Raw genomic sequence first — 23,131 nt, forward strand, 5'->3', positions numbered from 1 at the left:
ACACTGTTCCATGGGAAATGTAATGTTACTGGGCTGCAGTTTTAACCTAGTTTCAGTCATAGGTCAGAACCAAAGGATCAGGTCACTGTAAGCTATAGAGTTATAATACATTAACTTTTATGTCATATTTTATGCTGTCTTTTGTCAAATTAACTTGTCTTTGGAGAAACCATTGAGTTGTCTACAGCAACAATAGTGATTTGTGTGTTTCAAGATAGCAGAAACAGAGTGGAGTAACAAATAGTATGGGATGCAGTCAATAAAAACCCTTAGCTTTTCTACAGAATGTACTGGAACAGATCAAATAGTTTTATTAGTAACTATAAGCGATAAGAAACACAAGACATTATTTATAAAGAGATATTACTCTGATAACTGGTAACTTACTGGCCTGCGTATAATTGTTTTACATAAATAACCTCTCTGTATTTTAGTTGTTTCCTCAACTTGTCAATAATTTACGCTCCCTTCACATCAAAACAAGGTACACTTTCTCTTCCTTTTCTGAGTTTATTATTGAATTTAATCTTCATAGGAACCTAGCTCCTTTTTTTCTTTTGGTTAAAAATAACAATATAACTCTCTTTTTCAGAGGGTCATATCTGCCAAGCCAAAAAGCCCAGTGTGTCCTCAAAAGTGCGCATATGAGGAATCACATTTTTACAAGTTCCTGGTATCCCTGCACAAATACAAACACGATAAGATTACGACCAAGGGAAGATTATTAGTGACTTATTACTGTTTCTTAATTTAACCAGAACTTTTGTATTCAGCACATTGTTTACTTAAAATAAATGTACTCCCATTAAAAGACTAATCTAGTTATAATATCAAAAATATTTTAACTTATCTTACTTTTTTCTTTGCAAGTGGACGAATGAGTCACCCTACCTGGATTTTCTTTCACTTGCCACTTCACTCTGCCATATGCAAAGAAAAGAAAAAGCAAGCTAAGTTTTCGTTTAAAGAAAACAATTATTGTGCAAAGGGAGTGCACTCATCTGAGCAAACATATGTTTATAGTACTCAGTATTTTAATTGTATTTGACATGGCCTTGACAATTACTCCCTTCAGAATGATGAAGGAAAGACATCTGTCTATCTGTTATAAAGCTCAGCTCCAAAATAAAGGATAAGTGCAAAAGTAACCGCTAAGAAATTCAAGCTTTGTATCAAAAGTTGATTCAAGATATAAACCCAAACAAATATTAGTTAATTAGAAAAACTGAAAGCAAGCAAGAATCAAATAAAATGTGTATACAAGGTACTCAAAATCAAAAACTCCTAACAGAAAAACAAACCAAAAAACTACTTTGAAAGAAAAATCTTGTGTGAAGTACCTCTCCAGAAATACATCAAAAGAAGATATGCCATTCAAAAGACATATTTTATCTGTTACTTAATTTACTGAAAAGAGTTCAAACAACGTACAGCTATTCACACATCAGGGATTTTTACGATGTGTTGCTGTGATGGCAGACAGATACAGGATACAAGAGTTCGGGAACTCTTCCCTTTCACCCACCCACAGGAACCATTTATAACGTCAGCCCCTGCTGCCTCACAAAATATCTTTACATGACCAATCAGATGTCTTCGTTCAGAACTACATTCATCCCAATGCCCGTTATGTCACAGTTGAATAAATGTTTCCTAATATCCAATCTAAACCTCCCCTGGTGCAACCTGAGGCCGTTTCCTCTCATCCTATCACTTGCTACTTGGGAGAAGAGACCAACCCCCTCCATGCTACAACCTCCTTTCAGGCAGTTGCAGACAGCGATCAGGTCTCCCCTCGGCCTCCTTTTCTCCAGGCTAAACAGCCCCAGTTCCCTCAGCCACTCCTCATCAGACTTGTGCTCCAGGCCCCTCAAAACTTTTATTTGAGAGATTAAATCTTTCATATTTTTGTATCATAATGTATCTGTGGGCGAGATACTGAATGCAAAAGGAAAATGGGGGACCCGAACGCTTTTAATAATTAAATCCGTCTTTAGCAGTGCAAAAGAAAGTCATAAACTAATGATTTAAAAGATGCATTTTATAAATATATTGGCATGCAAGTCTGACATTTTTGCAAAACTCGAGCAACTTTTTTGTTCCATCTCCCATAACTTCATTCAGATTTTTCTAAGTTAAAGTAACTTACTTGCAAATGTCATCTTCTGGGTCCTCAAGCCCAAATCTTTCATCAAAAGTAAGCTGTATCCATACATTTTCGTCTACTGCTACTAATCTCCACACTAAAACAGTATTGCGTGGGTATGTGTGTGGAAACTTGGGGCTGTGAATACTTCCATTAGTAGTCACAGTAATTATCTTCTCATGCTGAGGATCCTGCACACCTATAGTAAAGAGAGAAAACGGACGCATCAATACTCATTTCTTCTCCTTTTCCTAAAGTGTTTGTACAATATGCAGATAAAAATGCTGTTTTGTTCTCTTCATCCTGCAAGGTATTTCTGCTTGGAAAATCTATTTAGTAACAACAACCCCAAAGTGATAAATATTAATTTGCTGGTAAAAGGTTATTCAACCCCAAATCTCAACTGCTGTTCTGAATGTGGAAGAGAAGTTCAAGTGGAAATAAGAGAAATGTGACTGCAAACACCTGAAGACAAGACTGGACTCCTGACAGAAGCCCAGCAGCCCAAGGGACCACATCATGCAGCCTGCTGCAGGTTTCAGTTCTTTATTACTGGAGAACGCACGGATATCATACAAGGGTACAGGGAGAGGTCTGCTCACACCTACCACAGAAGGGATGGTTTCCATTTGTTTCTTGTTAAAAGAGACTATCTTATGTTCATGGAGTTCAGTGATAAGGATTTTGATGGCTTCCTCCTTCCTGAGGATTGTACCAGAACAAGTTATCCCAATACAGGACTGCAACTGGGACATACTTGGGAAACCTGAGAAAGTCACCAAGTGTAAGAAACTAGGTGTTTAATGACAAGCCTCAAGTGAGAACATTCCTCAAAATTCTTCACATCATTGTGAGACTAAACATATGTAAAATTAAATGCATGTTTTACAATGCAGCAGTAAATGAATTCAAAAGAAATAAGCCAACTGCAGTTGATTTTTAAAGCACACGGTAACACTGAAACTACTTAAAAGACCTCCTCAGGTTATGAACTCATAACTACAAGGAGTCACCAAAAGGAAAGGACTCCTTTGGTGAGCAGCAGCTGTGCCTTTCAGAGCCCAAACAACTCTTTTCACAGTAAATCAAGAAAACTCATTCTCAAGTGCCCAATAGTCACAGGAATTCACATTCAACAGCTGGAATCAGCTCATATGGAATATTTAGCTGCAAAACAACAGGCACTGACCTAACATTGTGACATACAATGGTGATGTCTCTAAGCTACAAAATTTAATACCATCAAATGAAAATAATCTTCCTTATGCTACAGCACATTACTTTTACTATCTCTGGCTTTTTTGAAAAACCTGTATACAGTCAGATTGGACATTTCATTCAGTAAAACACAGGAATTCTCAGAGTTACCTATTAATAACTTTAGTAACGAAATAAGCTTGTAGTTTTGTACTGGAGAGTTATTAATATTATTTTGTTTTCAGTTATCCATTGTCTTTTACAGTTAGATATTTTGTCTTATTTTTCTGATTGCTTTATAACTGACATTATAAAAAACATTCATATGAAGCTATGTAAGAGATACGATTCAGTCTCCAATGAAAATACACACTGCAATTGTACCTTATTATAGCTAAGTGTAAAGGCTGACAGCTAAATGAATGTACTGCAAGAAAAGAAGGCCACAGAAACAGCATTGCTATTTTAAAAGAATTAATCCGTACTTAAGTGTAATTTAAACTCTGATGGAATCTTGCCTTCCATTCTGATGGACTGGTGCCTTTTACTTGTGGTATAAAAATAGTAAAATGTCATTTCAGTGGAATTGCTGCTTATATAAAACTGATGGAGTGTGGTCTTGCTTTGTAGAGGACTGACTGCCTTGTGTACAAGTAAGACAGGATAGCATGCAGTAATAAGTAAAAAAGCACACACACAAAAAGGTGCAAGAAACAGATTCCTAGTTTAGACACTTCACTGGGCTTTTGTTAGCTGAGTCACAAGCATTTTTCGATAATGTCTAGTATGTCAGCTGAGAGCTCCATGCTAAGCAAAGGAGCCAACAATAATAAAAATTACTTTCCCAGAGATTAGTGCACCAGAGTGCTATTTCCAAAGTATGCAAAGGACCATTTCAGACAAACATGTCAACATGTAGTGTCTGAAAACACTAGAGCCAGTGGTTCATTTTGTCTTTGAAAGCACACACAGGATTACAAACCACGTTGTATTTCACAACGCATTAAGAAAGTGTTTTGTTTTGTGTCATGAGGGCAATGATAACAACAGTACATAAGGACTGTAAATAGTCCAGGCATGTCAAACGAGAAGTCAATAAAAAAAGGCAGAGGAAAGAAGGTGCATATGGCAATTTACTGAAGAGAAGTTGCGGCATCTCTGGTATCTTCAGCTCCTCCATTTGCAAAGGAAAAAGTATCTATTTATTTTAGCACACAACAGTGTTCCATGAACATATCAAATTCCCACACACAACACTTGCTCCATTTCAAATATTTGCTCTTGCACAGTGGAATTTCTTCTCTTACAAAAGAATTATTTTGTATGACTACAAAGGCGAGTAATTGCTGTTACTGGAGAATGAAGCTTGTTATTTGTCTTCAGATAAGCTGCAATATTCTTTTTTATCCATTCTACATAAATCGTACCATTGTACCACAAAAACCTAGCCTTTTCCTACAGAGTCCATGCATGCTCTGAACATTTACTTTGAGGAAATTGTGTGAAGGGTACAGCTACCTGAAAGGGGCTAAAATGAGACGATAGTCTCTATTCTTTGTGGAATGACTTTGTAATTCCTGGCCTTATTTAGGGATAAATCAGTCCAAGTTACACTTAAAAACGAGTACTAAGTTCAGTCAGATTTATAGCAGTCAGCTGTACAACTCCAAAGCTATATACATTGCTGCACTGATCTGTCTGCCTTTCTATTAACAACCATCCTACCGCCTCCCTCCCCCGTCAAAAAAAAAAAAAAAAAAAAAAGAGGAAAAAAAACCCCCAAACCAACAGATTAGATTATTCCTGAACAAACATCATTAAACAACCCTGAAGGATCAGTTTAGGCAAGGACTGAGGCAGGCAAGGCACCTTCTCAGCCAGGGGGCAACACCACCACGCAAGGGAAATGGGGACAGACAAGGACCAAATAACATATTTGCATCTTCAGTAAGAAGCTTCATCAGAAGATGGGCAAAACTGAGATCACCTGCAGGAGAACATCTAAACAGGAAACATCCCTAAGCTGACCTAGGGATAGGACACAGTTACGCTTGTTAGGAAAGGACAGCACACACTTAACAGAGCCTGCAGTTGAAGAATGAGTCACCGCAGTCGCCTTTGATGTGGTACAAGATGCTATCACCAGATTTATATATCAATGTAGAAAGTCTGCTCCTGAAAATTATGAGATTCCAGGCATTCTGAAAGCGCGGCAGTGCCTAACCCTTCCACTGACGTGGTAACGCAGATGAAAAACCACGGTATCACCAAAGGGATCAGCAGATGCCACTGTAAACTGAAATTAAACCCACCGACTAGACAAGCTCATTCCTGCCTACTTCAAAGGAGGTCTCTTCCCCCATGGGCACAACACATTTCACAAAGATCAGTGCTGACACTTTTTAAATATAGCAAATACCTCTTTCTTAGTACATCGTGATCACTACATTTCAGTGAGGGTCATAAGTAAAAGTCAGACAAATCACAAATAGTTCAGGAGACAGTCGAGTGGTTGCAGAGTAAGAGAGAAGCATCATGTGAGGAGTGACGGCCTCAGCACGGATTCACTTAAGGGTTGATTCACTTAACAGTGCTGGTAAAATTGATTTTTAAAGCATTTTGCTAACCTTACACTAATTTCACAACCGGACAAGATGAGTATACTGCTAATCACATACTGTTCATATATTATTCGGTGTATTTGATTCAATAGCTGTTGATTACGAAAAATCACCTTTTAAGTCTTCAGAAATAGCACTAGCTTAATTGTGGCTATCACTACTTGAAAAATAAAAAAGCCACATTCAAACATAAGAAAAGTTTGAACTCTATTTACCAATTACTATTAAAGCTTTTTCAGATATACAGTGATATTGCAGTATGTGTGAGTTCTCTGCTTTAAAACTCTGAAAAAAAAGATGACAGTAACTACTTGTTCATTACCACAGAACTTCAGAGAGAAGCAGGTTTTTTAAATTAAAGTAATCAAAAGGATTTCCTGACAACATTCCTATTAATTTTTACAACACTCCACATATGTACAGAAACTGAGACTTTGTAGAAGAAACTATTTGAAATGTAAAATAACACGCCATTTCTTCCTCTTTCACCACACTTTCAAAAAGCAGTAACCCTACTTTCAAAAATAGTAACTCAAGGCATACAGGGGTAACTACTTCTGTCCTCTGACTCTGATTCAGTTGCCTCCAGGCACTTCTTAGCTATTATCTGAATGTAACAGTCAAAATGAAATTTAACTCTTTTGCTGGGTACAAAGGGAAAGCTGAAAAATGGTCTGTTACTGGCAGAAAATTGAAGACAAATAGCTCTGTTTGATATCATTCATATGTAAAGTGGTTATCAGGGCACAGCCACTCAAAATCACACAAATGCTGCTTTGAAGTGACCTCTGGAGACCTCCAGTCCCAGCTCCTGCTTGGGTTACTATTCCTGCTCACACCACAGTAGGTCACTCATTTGAGGGCTGGCGTTTTCCAGCTGATGCTCAAAAACCCCGGTGGATGGAAACTCACCATAGCCTTAGGATAACCTGTCCCAGTGCTGCACTATCTCGGTGCATGAGACGTTTTTCCTAATGTCCAATCGGAACCTCTCAAGCTGAAATTTTTAGTCATGGAGGTTTGGGAGTTTGTTTTGTTTTTACACTCTGTGCCGCTACCAGGAAGAGTTTAACTTGATCACCCTTGCAACTGCTCTTCAGGCAATTGGGGGCTGCTCTTAGACTGTTCCCCAGCCTCCTCTTTCCCGGACTAAACAAGCCTGGCTTCCTCATCCTCCACTCACTGCCTGCCACCGACTAGATTCTGAGCCTTCAAGCCTAGCAGTCCAGCCAATTTTCAACCTGCCAGTCTGTTCTTCTAAACCATTATGCCTCAAGGACCACAAGAAATGCTTTTGAGGCACACAGGGTTTGTTTCCATCATCACCTTTTCAAGTAGTGAGCAAAGAAAATTTCATACAGGATTGCTATGTCTGTCTCCTAAGATAGCTTTCCAAAGTGGTATGGTTCCTGGCTTCTCTCGGCTAAATCTCTCAGACACTTTTAGCCTTCTGTGGATTTTCCATTTTGAGTAGCTTCTGTGCTTTGATACAGTTACCTGTTGGAAATCTTGACATGATTATTCAGGTATTAGTAAGAAATAGAGAGAAGTGCAAATACCTGTAACACACACAAGTGCATATAATATACACGCATGACCTGTCAACCATCACAACATGATTGATTCAACTTCTAATTAGAAATCTGCTAATTTACCCAAGTACTTATTACCTAAATTAGCAAACATAATAAATACAGACATACAAAGTATGACACAGATGTAAAGTAACAAATTAGAAACACATAGGAGAAATATTACCTCTTGTTTAGATTGCTCCTTCCTCTGACATATACTTACTTCACACACTTGAAAAGGGATATATAAAAATTCCAGTTCAAACGACTCAAGATGAATGCACAGGGGATTGTTTCGTTTGTTTGTGGTTTTTGTTTGTTTTAAATCCTACACTTTAACCTATTCCTTTTTTCTTCAGTTACTATTTTGAGTTCAAACTTGTACTGTTACCCTTGGGCACTGAATATCACATTATTTAACTGCTGGCTAAAGGTCTTCTGTTGAAGCTATGTAAAGAACATTATGTGAAGAACTGCACACAGATGAAGTGAGCAGAGAAGCGAAAGCTTTCTAACAGAACTTCAGGAACCCTGAGTTTTGGTAGTTGGCCCAAAAAGGAATGACAAAATGAAGAAAAAGAAAGAAGGAAAAACAAAACAAAACAAAACAAAACATCATTGGATAACAGAGCATGGAACTATAGTAACAGATTTAATAAAGTTTCCAAACAGCTGCATGACTTAATGTCTTGCAGGAGATAATCATGACTAATCATACACTAACAAACCTTCGTTGGTTCCAACTTGCACTACAAAACAAAAATGAGTTTATATTTTACAAGTTTATGCTTTATAACCTTCAAGTATTCTGCCAGCCCTTTGCCTAGTACTCTGGCTTCTGCTCAAAGAAGAAGATGGCAGTTAAACAGGGGGTTTTGCACATGATAAATCTTCCCGTAATTAAAGTAACCTCTATTGAGATCTGTCTTCAGATCAAACTCTTTCGGAAGGCCGTCTTGGCCCTGAACTTCTCAATATCTTTTAAAACTAGATAAATATTACATTTTAGCCAAGATAAAGAATTCCTTTTGCTAAATGTTAGATGAGGTAAGTTTTGGTGTTATCACATGCCCTAAAATCTAATTATTCTAGAGTGTTTCAATAAGCATTTATTCCAAAGTCCACAGGTAAAGTCTTGGCTGCAGTGGAATCAATATTAAAGCTCCTGCTGACTTGAATATGAAAGGAATTCCATCTAGAATAAATACGTAAAGCTGCTGGAATAATTACTTTATAATGGACTTTATAATCTGCCTTTTTTTTCAGCCAATAATTATCCTGAAAAAATAGGATTATTAGTATGTTGCATATTCATATAGTAAATATGCATTCCAGTCATTAAAAAAAAAAAAAAAAAATCAACAAAAAGCTCTGCAATATAACAATTAGCAGTTAAACCTATTATAGCAATATCTTTCTTTTCTCTTATGGTTAAAAGAAACGTCAAGCTGGTCCTTTTGATAATATTTTTTCACATTTGTTCTTGCCCCAGTTTTTTCCTTGTAACAATATTATGCAGTAAAGAGTCATCACATAACATACAGACCCTAGCCAAGGACTGCTCCCTATCTCTGGCCTCTTCCTCCAACCCAAAACTATTTAGATATTTAATTAATTAATCCAGAATCATGAGTTGTGCTGGAGGTGCAAATGAAGAGGCATTTCCAGCAGAAAGCGCTGTGGAAGTTTTATAGGTATTATATTATAGTTAATTCCAGTAAGAACAGAATTATTTGTAGGTGTACTGCTCTACAGAAATACAAAAGTATTGGTAACTGTGAGAGCATACACATTTAAAAGATTACAGTCTGGATATGAAAGAGACTCTTTGCCAAATAAAGGCAGAGTAAAACACTCAGAAGTTAATCTGATTCCACATCTGTACTTTGTAAGCAAGAAGACAGCACATCAGGCTATCACCAATGCACAAACTTTTAATTTTTAATGTTATTTTCTGACTAAATATTCTTCAATAATAATTATTATTCTCTATTTCTATCAGTCATATGTGGTTTGGATAATAGCTAGGCTTTTGACTCTCATCTATATACTATTCCTGTATTAGATACAGTAGAAGAATCATTCGAAGTTCATCCGCCAGGATGAATGAGATAGAACTAAAAATACCTGTTGTATCCACAGCAAAAGAAAAGCTGTTTATATCCCTATTTTTCTTCACTTTAAAAGATTTACAGTTCATTTACAATATGATCTCTAAATGCCCCAGCAGCATCCGGAACTGTGATGACAAGAAGCAGCCATAACAAAATGTGTAACTACTTGAACTATTTTTTTAGTTCCTAAGCAAGAAGGAACAGAGGGAGAAAGAGTGGAAAAGAGAGGAGAGAATGAGGGGAGAGGAGAGGAAAAAAATAGGAAAAAACCACCATTCTGAATGAATCACTTGCACTAGCTTTTGAAGGATTGTCAGATAGTAAATAGCTCTATGATCAATAGTATCAAGGACTGACATTAGATATAACCAGCCTAAATGCCCGCCCTTCACCCATCAACAGCATGAGGTCGTCACAACTTCCTCCTCTTCCTACAATAAAACCTCTCTAACATTTTTCTTTTCCGCTATATTCCAGAGCATAAATCTGGTAGATAAAATTTTTGAAGTTTTCCTATTTACTCTTCCTCTGTGGAAGGGGGAAGTGTTTTACATATTCTGCACTCACAAGTCACTCTATACAAAATGGTGTGAATAGATACTGAAAACTGTTAAAGTCAACACAAAGTCTAACAGTATACAGCAATGGATCAATTTTCCAGGTGTTTCTTGTCTTTTGAAAGCTACTTACCCAGGTTTTAACAAACACCTTATTAAAACAGTCTGCAATAGGAGGAACTACAAGTCTCCTTGGAAAAGTACAACAACTTACTATACATGAAAAATAATGTCAATAGAGAACACATGCTGTAAGATTTAATGCTGAGAGGGACCAGGTAGTAAGAGCAAACAGTAAACCAGAAAAAGAGCTGCCCAGCTGGGGATATTTATACCTACTAAGAGATAAACACATTATTTGCTTACTTTATAAAGAAAAAAAAAATCTTATGCGTTTGGCAGGTCTGGGTGGAAAAAAGCTAGTGAATATTTTCAAATACGTAATCTTTCCAGTTCTTCTGCTACTCAGGGTTTTTTTATTATTATTATTTTCCTACAGGAAGCTGATTTAGCAAAGTTTTGGAAAAACTTAACAAAATTCTTAAAGGTAAAGAAACATCGACAGAAATTATAATTGAAAATAGTATCTATTGCAACAACAGAAACTCGAGTGAACGTGAAAACTGTCACATATAAATGCTCAAACCCAACACTTCCAATTTGTTTTCAGTTTTATTGCAACATCACTTACAAGCTACATCCAAAATCAGCTTTCTTAGTACTAGAGACCACACACATGCCCACACAGTATCAGTCAGTCTGTCCTGAAAGATTGTACATACGAAGCGAGGTAGAAAGGCAATGGGCAACAGAACGGTATTAACCCAATTTTCCAGACTGTGCATGACACGGAGTGGTTACAAGTGCAAGAAAACTTTCACAAAACCATGGAATAAAACTGGATCTCCTCTCAGTTAAAAGCTTTAGTTTCAATGCCATCTCTTAAAACCTGCTTGTATCTCATTTTCTAATACTAGCTATGACTCTCTGTATACTTTTAAATGCATGAGATTCATACCCTTTACAGAAAAATTATTTAAAATCTGACCCATTTGAAAATTTCACTTCTGGATCTTAAGTCAGACTTTGTTGGAAAGCAAAGCTTAATTTTATGTCCCTTTTCTTTATGGTTCCTTCAGTGTATATTGTGCAGCACTTGTTAAGAGCAGATACTAGCAAACATTTGGGAAAAAGATTATCCACGGTCCATGCGGAATTTAGTCTGAATATATAGACTCTATGGATGCGGTATGTGTTAAACAGCTACATCTCATTTTAGGTATTACTCAGAATGAAAAATATAATCCTGTCCTGATCATGTTTCAAGGAGGGGAGTGGGGGGAAAACAGATAAAAACACTGCATTAATCCTTAGAAATACCAGTCCTGAGATACTTTGTTTTGCTCTTTCCACTGTGTTGCTATTTGTGTGGATTTTCTTTTTAATTCTTCATACAGTAGAGCACTATAATGATAGCAATTCAAACATTTATCAAGATAGCCAGTCATATTTCAAGTTCTGAAAATGAAGTGTTGTTCAAGACAAATTTGAAAAGCATTACTGCATAGCAATATGAAAATAACATTTTTTAGTCAGAAAATTACAGTTATCAAGTTGCGTAAAAGAAGACATAAAAGAAAACCAGAGATATAAGGGTTTTGTATAAAACAATGGAAGGTGTGAGTGCAGCACATGTAGGGCTAGTTTTAACTATAAAGAAAGAGTAACTATAACAATGAAGTAAATGTGGCATTCAGTTCACTGCCAAAAATGCAGAGGGTCCTAAGCAAACTACAAAGTTTGTGCCAAACTCTCGGTACGGAAATAACACTGCTACTGGAAACTCCAAAATCCAGCTTAAAGCTCAGGCTTGCATTATGAAATCTATCTCCAGCATATCCTTATGTTGAAAAGGCAAGAGAAAGAAAGTACTGTAAAGAAATTATTTAGCATCTGTTTTCTGAACCGGGATACACTATACTCCCAAATTAAGAGGAAAAAAAAAAAAAAAAAGCAAAGCTTTTGGAAGAACACAATGCCTTCACCTCATTAAACTTTGATTCCTAGAAGATAATTTGGGAGAAAGTTGTCATGCAATATCAATAGTGATCTGCAGAGATGAATACAATGCAACTCTCATTGAACTAGAAGATCTTCAAAGAGACAGAACACAGCACAGAACCAAACCCGAAACACTCATTTCTAGCATCTTTGCATGGAAGATCAAATAATTCAACACCCTAGGAAAAGTACTCTTCCCAAAGAGGATTTGCGTGTCTAGAAGCAACTCAGAAAGGAAGCACAAGCCCAGCTACAAAACAGTCTGTCATTCTGCAAGGGGAAAATGAGAAATTTTTGTATAGTGTAAAATCACCATATGGTAGAATAATAGTTTTTACAGTTTCTTCTGTTAACATGCCTCTCTGATCCTGCTGGTTATTGAACTCACTTTTACATGAACACCAAGGATATATTTCATAGACAGACCACGATGATAAGCAATCAAAACTTAGAATAACTGATGACAATTTTCTTAGGACAGCATAAAATTTCTAGCTTCAGTGAGAGAGCTCTTGCCATTCTCTCTAACTTCAGATAAGTAAAATAGATGCCATTTTCAGTTAATTGCAAGTGGTATGAGCCTACCTGATCTTTCAGCCTTCATACACACCAGGGACTTCATGCAAGTCAGTTGAACAATCTTCTCACATTCGTACACAATTTATCCTTCCTTTACTCTGACCTTTCCATTTTTCCAAAGACAGACCATAAAGACCATACTAGAGCAGCCATAAGAGACCTGTGTCCCATGGCACATGCAATACAGTAGCCTATTTTAAGTAAAACCGCTCCCAAAAAACCCTTTTGCTAATCTAGGATATGAGGTATCCTTGAGGAGTAACGGCAGGGCCTCGAGGACCATCACAGTCACAACTTACACCGCTGAAAAGATTATACACTGTTGTGGTCCTCAGAAGCCTATTAGTATAGTGATTTAGGCTTCATTCCCCAGAGCTGCTGTTGTTCACCTTATTTCACACGTTAACTTATGATTTTATTTATTCACATATATTTTATTATTTATTTCACACATGAAGCTTAAGCTTTTATCACTAGATCTCCTGACATTTTTTCTGCCTACTCTTAATCTCAAAATCTTCTTACAGTATTATGTTTAGCCCAGGATCAAGAAGCCTTACGTGGGATCATCTGAAAAAGTTCCACAGTTGTAAAATGAAAGGTGAGATTTGAAACTCTTAAGTCACTCCCATTTCTCTGTTTTCAGATGTTTCCCATTTGTCAGCTTTTTTAGAACTACCCAAGGGAACCCTCTGTGGTGTTCCCAAGGGTCTTGGCAAAGCTGTACAGAGATGTATTACTTTGACGTAACTTGCTCAATCACAGCATCACATAAAAAGCTACTGCTCAGTGCAAAATCCAGCATGCCAGGTATGCTGCTTTCCACAACTGTCCTATCCTCAGTGTTATTCAGGGTCACATTTAAGAAACAGATCAGTATCCCGCCAGATCTATCACTTTACCTGTTTTTAAACTTCAACCCTTGCCAAACCATCCTTAACATTCTTCAGCATTCTTCAAATTCTTTGGAAAACACGTATAGGCATATGGGAGGATTGGGGAAAGCAATGGTTAAAATGCATTTTGCACAAGTCACTGCACTTCTGGAGAGCAAGCAAAGAGTATAAAATTAAATCAGACCCTTAGTCTCAGTAGCACAGCTTGTTGACTGCCCCGAGGGCACTGGCATAAGTTTAGAGAACACGGCTTCGGTTTAAGATTCAATGGTAGAACCAATCGTGACCCAGCTTAGCAGTGCTCTCTTGCTCAACATGGATCTTGGAAGCCCATCTGTCCACCAATAAGTAAGAGCTGCTTCACTGATAATTATGCTAAGTCAGCTGTGTGCTGGGTCAGAATATCAGATGAAATCCACTTTCCAGTCTCTTCACACACTTTTCAGAAGGTGTTTTAGATGCCTGTTATGGCTGAGTCTATATCCTCACTTGAACTCCTTGAGGTGGAATGTGGAACCATTAATTTCACAGGCACAGAACTGCACTTGTTAACTGTAGTTTGGACAAGTGGAAATAAAAGTTCACATCACATGAGCCTCAAGGTAAGGAAGAAATTTACTAAGGACTCTATTTACTAAAATGGGTAAAACAAAAATAATTTTGCCCTAGTTACACTTGGACTCATTAATGATTTGAGTGTTAATCCCCACGCTGTAATAATAGAAGAGAATTATGTACTTTAAAATAGAAGAAAATTGTAGTGATTTCAATGAATTGAAAGTGTGTGGCACTACATTTTTTTCCAGGGCATAGCAGCAGGTTACTACACAGAAGAGAACAGCTTTTATAAATAACCACATCTTGATGTATGTATTTCATTTATAATTTTATGCCTAAGAATTCCAATGTGTTCCCAACACAAGGCATTTATCAACGGTTTCAACACTAGTAGGTGAAGTCAGTAATTCAATTGCAAAACAAACGAGATAAGAACATCAAACCCTCAAGCTCATGCTCTCATGCAAATTAGAATGAACAAAACAATTAATATATGCGTAATCTAATCCAGCACCACAATTAATGGGGCATTTGAATCACTTGGTGATAAACGGTCTACAATAGCTAAACATGCATATCTCAAACACAGGATGGCTGAAGAACAAAGCAAATATTTTTCATATCTAATCAGTTCCCCTCTGCAGAATTTCAATAATATCAGTGTCTACAAACTTTGATGGTCCATAATTTTGTTTATGCAGTCCACCAGAGCACTGCATGAAAAAGAATTCTACATACACAGGATGTTTAAGACTAATCTGAAATTTGTTAATTCAGTGCTTATTGAAATTTCTAGCCAAGTTAATTTTATCTTCTGATTTCTAGGCACCTTAGCAGAAATCTATTTTATGAAAATCTTGCACGATTAAAAAAAAAAAAAAAAGTCCAAAGTACTATAGCAGCTGTTTGAAACTGAAAGCTTGAAGTTAAGATTGTAATATGCCACAGGTAAAGTATTATCTGCACATCAAAGCCCCACTCCTGTAAAGAAATATGAAGTGCTGGATGCCAAATGTCGACTGCCTTCATTCTGGAGCTGAATAAGAGAGCAAAGATCCCTGAGTGAAAATCAACAGAGAATGTGTTTTTGGGGGGAGAGGGGGTTCTCATTGTTTATATTGTGTGGGTTTGCTTTTTTTTTTTTTTTAAAAATACAGTGTGATGACATTTAAAAAATATTTCAGGAACTAAATACAGTGAATAGTCTTGGTCTTCTGCAAGAGCAGACAAGTTAAATAGTGTCTTTGGTAAACCTGTCTTAACAACAGTTTGAGGACTCTTTTCTCACTGACCAGATTTAAGGGAAGTAATCGATTTGAATCTCGCTGGTTGCAACTGAAATTAACACAATTTGTTTGTGTAAAGACAGAATGATGAAGTTGGCTTCTGACAACATTATTGTCTCAGAAGATTATTTTAAAACATGGGCATTGCATGGAATTTTCCTGAGGATGCTTAAAAAAAAAAAAAAAATTCAAGCAAGGTTCAGAGTCAATTTTTAAACCTAGAGTTGTATTAAGTTCACCTCACTTAGGTGTAGGTCTTCAGCAAGCCTTAGGGCATGAGAGGGTGAAGAGTAGAAGGAGGATTGGTATTTCACAGTATTACCTATTTGCATAGACCTAAACATTACTGAAACAGTTGATTTCAATGCAAATGTAATAGTTCCTCTGCAGCACGAAATGTTTTCAAAATAATCTTTAAGTTGAGCTATCACTATTAAAAGAAGAATGGCTGGACCACAAGGGATGAAAAAATCATATTTCACTTTAAAGGAGGTCTCTTTTAAAGCTAGTAAATACTGACTTGCTAACAGATAAACTTTTCTTCACATCGTACTAACTTTACTCAGACTCTGGTTTCAAATCCCATTTCCACCAAAACATTACTTTGGAGAGAACTGGAGTTAGCTCTCTATTAAAAGTAATTAGATTAACTCTTTATAGACTATGCTGCAGTAGGATACACATGCTGACACACAAAGAACTGATATTTTATTATTATTATTAGAATCTAAAAGGTGGAAAAAAATCTTTTTGTACAGAATGTTCACCTAAACTAGTTAAACATTCTTGAATGAAAAGGTGTTATGAGTTGCATTCCTGCAGAGACAAACCACTTGCATTCATATATAGGAAATTATCAAAAAACTGATGAAAAAATCCTCAAGCTTTTCTGTCAATTAAGAATATGTTACTTCACAGATCAGCAGAAGCAGCTCTGGGGTCCGTAAAGCCTTTCCAGATTTCACTCTGTGGTTTACCAAAAAAAAAAAAAAAAAAAAAAAAAAAAAATCATGGCATAGGATTTTTATGGCATGTCTAATTACTGATAAGTGCTCTTCTGGAAGTAACATCAAATCTACTTGTAAGATCCAAGAAGTTCACAGCACAAGTGAAAGTGAGAAAATAATTACAAAGAACAACAAAATGAGTCATCATCTCATTTTGAAATTGGCCAAATCTGATGAAGGCTACAGTGATCACCCGCTCCCAGCTCATTTGCCTCTGGAAGATTCTTGTTTTCCCAAGCTGGAAAAGGAGAGCAGAAACTGTCTCTGATATCTTTGAAGACCAGCTGCAGGCCTAAAACTAATAAAGATGAAAGTCTTTGTGCCCACTTCAGAAGAGATGGATGTGAAATATATCAAATATCAGAGGTATACATACCATTAGAATTCGTTACTAGCAGAAAAACAAGGGTAGAAATTAAAAACGTGGCCAGATTCAGACTGGCACATTCCCCAGAATTTTTCAAGTTACAGTCCATGGATATCCTCAAATCCACATTAAGCAGTCTAATCATTCCACTGGCTTGATGTGGAAACACAAAAAACGTGCCCCAGTTCAGCAGAGAGATATTTCCAATGGACTTCAAGAGTGACAAAAAGAACAGATGAAGATCTCGCCTCCAGGAGCCCAAGCAATTCCACTAGTCAGGAGGACAGAAAGTGTCCTCCTCACCTCCTGTACGTTAAATTTCCCATTTCCTCTGTCTTTCTAGCAGAGTTCGGTGCAGTTCTGGCAACGCCAATGGCAGGGCCCTTCCCCAAGGTGTGGGAGGCGAGTCTGCACCAGCACTGAACTGCCCATGCTGCTTTTCTATTTCTTTGTTAGTAGGGTGAAGCCTGGCACCAGCTGCACTAGGGGACCTTTGGCTTTTAAGTAGTTCCCGTCCCTTTTTGATGCCATCTGTGCACACCGTGAGAAAACTACCAATATTCTGGTCAATGTCTTCCTTTTTGGAGGCTGGTAAAAAGCAATTTCTTAAAGTTTGCTGGTGAAAATGGCATAAGCAGAACACCCTGTTTATACAGGTATTCATTCTCTCAAGCACAGAGCGAATCAGCTCTTCTGGGTGCAGTTTTGCTCAGGCACAGCAGATCTAACATATTAGAAGAACGGTACTTAACTGTGAGATAACAGGCAGAAGAATGGATGCGTATTAGGGCATTTCAGATGTTTGCAGTGTTGACAGGGTTTGCTTTGGGAGACTTCCCACAAGGACTGGAAGTTTCCACAAGGGTCTGCATTTGCACTTTGTCCGGTGTTGCTTATTATACTTACTACTTCGGGAGACTGGTCTAGGAAAATGTTAGGCAAAAGCCCAATTGAAACAAAGTAACCTTTGTAAAATAAAAATAGTATAGATTAATAAAGGGGCTGGAAGCACAGTTTCTTTCTTTATTTTGGCAATTTTTCACATACAATTCCTTCCAACCCCCAACAGTCGGAAAATTGCTTTTCATTCCATTTTCTGGTACATCCCGCAGACGATAGTAAACCTGCTTTATCCATTTGCAAAATCACTTGCTTTACTTGCAATCGCTGTTAACATTCAAGCTGATAACAAAACGTCTCCCTTACTCAGACACACGCGCCGTTCCCCCTCAGCCTCTGGCACCCGCTGCGGGTCGGGATCACTGGGGACAAGGAGCCGACAAAACCGGGCATCTGCTCGCAGCTCAGCCCCAAGTCCTACATTAAGACCATTTTGTTGGACTCAAAGGCATTTAGTTCGACCCGTTCAGGTTTCCTCTTCTAATAATTCCCTTCACAGGGAAAATAATGCCACATAAATATCGAGCAACATTGACACTTATCAGCGGTTCCCAATTAAATAGCCCAGGGACTTGTTTAATTCAGCTTTTAATGCTTTAACTTTTTCAGTTAATGTAAGAATATGAGAGAAAAAGCCACTTCTGTATTTGTGTTATAAATTTTGTTTTAATAATATTTATTCCAATTCTGGTTACAAACCTGCTTCTCAGTGTTAAAAGGCAGGAGTTAACAAGTTTAGAGGCTTTTTGTGTAAATATAAATGAAAAAAAGCAACTTAGGATAAATATTTGTTGTGCCTATCTACTCAAGGAGATAAATCCTGAAATATGATGAGAACCATCCCCTTTTTCAACAGAGCATGTAATTATCTTTTCACCAGACTCATATTACCAGCCAGTCTGGACTAGAAGACCAGTCTTAGATTGCTAACATAACAAAATCTTACACCTTTAGTACAACTGAATTTATCTTCCGTAAGTCAAAGCAAAAAATTAACCTAAAACATTTAATGACTTCCAAAGCTAAGGAAAACCCATTAAACATCTTTTTTTTTTTAAGTGCACTAAATAATTCACCACTAAATTCTAGATTTTACTATTACCTTAACACAAGAAGTTCATTAAATCTTTCTTCATTATTATTATTATTATACAAGAACAGGTAGGTGCTCCCCTCCCCCCCAACCTTTAAATTCAGAGTACTGTACCACTATTAATACCTGAATGTTTAAATTACCCATAGTCATTTAATGACACAATCTCCTGGAATCCTTCTCATCTGCTCTTCCCCTCTTTTATTCCATGTACGTTACAGCTGGTAATGTGGATGCAATCCAGATGTTATGTAAAACAGCTGCAAATATGTGCTTCTACCCAAGCCTCCAGTGCTTCCACTCATACACAGAAAATGCTTATACTGTCAATGTCTGTGAGATCAGTTCACTGAAAAAAAGAATTAAGTCAGCTGTTATGCCTCATTAACAAAAGTCAAAAAGAACCCCCAGCCAAACTCAGCTCTTGACAAATTTATCAAGTTATTCATTCAATAACATAATGTACCATTTTGTATATCAGTTTCATGGCTTTTTTTCCTAAACATTCATTATTCATTGCACTTCTTCATTTAGATCCACACATGTGTAACATCACTATGTAAGAGCTGATTATCTGTTCTCTTCCAAGGTTCATCAAAGTCTTATCTAAATCTGCAGTCCTAGTTCATTAGTGACAATGAATACCTAATTCTTCTCCCCTTCCATTGCTTTAACACAGAATTATTTCTAGTCACAACACACTTTTCAGGTAAACTGAGTGGAAATATTGATTGATCATAGTAGAAAACACATAGATGTGTTTTACTTTAGTATCATGCAAATACCAGTTCTGTGAAGTAGAATATAGAGTATCAAATATCAGTGTTTGTGTACATATTATATAATGAAAAATCGGATTCATCCAACACTGAAGTAGAAGGTAAACTGAAGATGAATTACGAAATGATTCTGTTAAGCCTGATATATTAGACGGTCTCTATCCAGATAGTAAAAAAAGCTACTCAAATGTTTTTCCCCACACTCACACACAAAATGATGCTGTTGTCATTCTACTGCTGTCAAAGAAGATATAAGAAAAAGAAATAATGTCCACTTTTCATTAAGCAATTCCATGTTGAAAGGCGCTATGGAATCCTCTTTTTATCTACAAGGCTGCCGAATTTTAATCATTAGTCATCATACCAAACTTGTTCCCAAGACTGGTGCCTTTGCAAGGAAAGGAGGGGAAGCAACCAGTAAACATTTTTCTACCATTTATGATGCAGAATCTAGTAGATTTCTTTGACTGAATTAAGAAATACTACTTTTATTTTCTTTATGTACATACCTACACAAATACACATATGCACACATAAAAACATCCTATATATAATTCTAAATAATGCTGTTTGTGAGGGTGCCTGTGGTGCCTGTACTGTGTTCTGGGAAAAGCCCCCGGTTCTGTCTAAAGTCTGGCTCAGGACGGGTCGCCTGCCTGCAGCATGCTGAGCACCCAGGAGCAACTCTGAGCCAGACCGTGCAGGGACTCTCCATAACACAGTTACCCACCTGCCCAGCTCCCTATGGCCAGTTCCTGTATTTTACTGAGGGGTAGTCTTGCAGAATTTTAGCATAGATAAGCAGCTGAGCACAGTCTGACACAGCTGAATAATCAAGGTGTGAGCACAAATGCAAGGAACAGTAAACCAGTTGCTCAGTATGAGGCTGCAGAGCAGCCTTGAACACTCAGAATTGATCTGAGGTTGCAGGAAGAAAATACTGAAAGCATTTCTACAAATGGAGTGCTGCAGTATTCTACTACTGTAAGAGAGACCAAGATCAGACAGAGAATTAAAGAAAACTTTGTTAGGTATATATGTCCTGATTTCTGGGGATATATGAAAAAATAAATGCTTCCAATGAATTAAGAAGAATGATGTGTGCCACAAAGCACAAAAAGAGGCTGACATTGCAGTGCTGCAGCAGCCAGGGTAACCACCACCCACAGCTTCTCATTGCCACAGGTCTCCATGCAGGAGGACTGCGCACGGAACACAGATGTAATTTATCTCAAGTTATTTCTTTTTTCCTTTGTCAGGTCATAATTTTACTGAGTTTGTTTGGGTTTGCAACAGCAGTCAACTGCAAAGATTTTCTACTGGAAGAACTATTCCATGAATACTGCGGCTTCTCAATTTTCCCACCACAGCCGCGAAAGTAGGCAATGCCCTTTCAGGATGCTGCTTAACAAATGTTACCTGACCACTTAATGCAATTGACTATAGAATGGATTATACTTTATATCTTACATTAACATGTAAGTGAAGTTATCAAAATGGGGACCAGTATAGTTTTTAGAGTAATGGTTTACTGATGGTTGTATTTCAGAAAAGACAGTAGAGCTGTGAAAACATAACATTCAGAAAACTCTGTATTCATGTTTATTCGCCATTTTAACTGGCAAAAATATCATTTTCATTCCCTATTATTCCAGGCTTTTTGATTATTTTTTACAACAAAATGCCATTTTTTGTGACATAACAATTCACTATTAACTGCAGTCAGTCACTGACAGGAGTGCTAAGAAGTGGTGAAACTTTTCAATACATGTGTCTCAAATAAAAAGCCTTTTTTCTGCCTAAATTATACTCCTTCATATCCCATTACTCATACTTTCCACTTCCATTTCCAAAAGCAGGATTTTAAATTTCTTACATATCAGAGATGATGCTTTACCTTTTCTTATTTTATTATGTTTATGATTTCCCCCTCCTTTCACTTTTGAAAAATATTGAAGTAAATGAGGAAGAAAATGTTCTTTTTTAACCAACTTATGCAAACAAAGGGAGACTTTTACTATCCTACCTTCTGCAGATTAACCCTATTTTCCAAAACCCCTCAAGTTGCTTTCCATTCTTTTAGCAGATTCATTCAAGTTACTTTCATCTCTCTAGAAAGATAACAATCTAGTCAACAGCAGAACCAAAAAGGCTTTGCCTGTCATAAACAACTTCAAATTATGGCTCATAAAACAATAGCACTCCAAAGTTTATTCACTGTATCTTTGTTTCAGAAAGGTGTTTTTAGGCATACTTCCTACATGTTCATCTTCTTTCCTCCTTCTGTGTAACTACCACTATTACTGACAAGTCTGAAAATGTAGAGAAACGAAACATTTGCTAAGAATTACAAATATTAGCCTAGATGACTTACAGTATCAGAATGGAGGATTGCTACATGCATGTCTACAGGTGTTTAATATTTCTTCATTTAATTTAACTTAACAGTATCTGGGTGTTTCTGCAGCCACCAAGAAGGTGCTGTGCTTTTTAGAAAGACACAAAGATGAAACATTTTGGTATCAGGTGCCTCCAACCAGAAGGACAGGCTACCATGTGTGTGTAGTGAGGGAACAGGCAAGCTAAACAAACTATTTTTAAAGCTTATTCTTGCAGCTGTCTTCATTCTCTTAGTACAGCTGTGCAAGCTAAGAAGAGTCTACGTCATAATTAACTATTTGGTTTTCACTTTTCATCTCCTCTAGAAAAGACATATAATCAGTGACTTTTATGCTGAAGATTGTAATAAACATAATTACTACTATAGTAATTAAACCAAACTTAACAAGTGATAGTTAGTCAGAATCATAGTGGCCCTTACAATGTTAACTAACGTATGTTGCTCATGACAAATTACTCTTAGTAGATACTTCATACAGCAAATGTCATTTCTCTCTTGTCTGCATTACTATCGGATAAAGAGCTCACTTTTTTTTTTTTTTTTTTTTTTAGATTCGTTCCCACCAAAAAAGCCCCCAAACTTTCAAGATTAATTATAGGATATTTATGTCCTGTTCTGCATTGGTGCTGTTCCTATACTCTAATGGTGGTAACCTAGTAGGATTCTAATATCCTGCTGTTACCTCCTTTTTTTCTGTCAGGCTATATGTAAATATTCATAATTTTTGGTAGCTGTAATATGTAAGTACACTTTTAGGAAAAAAAAAAAAAAGCCTACATAAAATATCTGAGAGCTTTTCCAGTCTGAATACTTCCCCAGTATTTATTCTCACTATTATTTGTGAGGTCTCCGATTTCTGTAATCACTCCCACAACTTACAACTCTCACCAAGATCTAAATGACGCAAAAAGAGGCAGCTTCTGCCATCTCCCTGGGGACAGCTCTCAGAACAACACATTATTCATGATGATTAAGTCTAGTGGGATGCGCTCCTC

At 37.0% G+C, this 23,131-nt stretch overlaps 1 protein-coding gene across 1 annotated transcript in view; it reads right to left on the minus strand.

Annotated features, from left to right (window-relative positions):
- Positions 1-23,131, minus strand: part of PDGFC (platelet derived growth factor C) — a 132,288-nt gene that overhangs the window by 53,897 nt on the left and 55,260 nt on the right. The window contains exon 2 of the mRNA XM_065634071.1: positions 2,150-2,345. Coding sequence (XP_065490143.1) covers positions 2,150-2,345 — 196 coding nt within the window. The remainder of the gene's footprint in view (positions 1-2,149; positions 2,346-23,131) is intronic.

Source organism: Caloenas nicobarica, chromosome 4, assembly GCF_036013445.1.
Source record: "Caloenas nicobarica isolate bCalNic1 chromosome 4, bCalNic1.hap1, whole genome shotgun sequence".
NCBI classification, from domain to species: domain Eukaryota; kingdom Metazoa; phylum Chordata; class Aves; order Columbiformes; family Columbidae; genus Caloenas; species Caloenas nicobarica.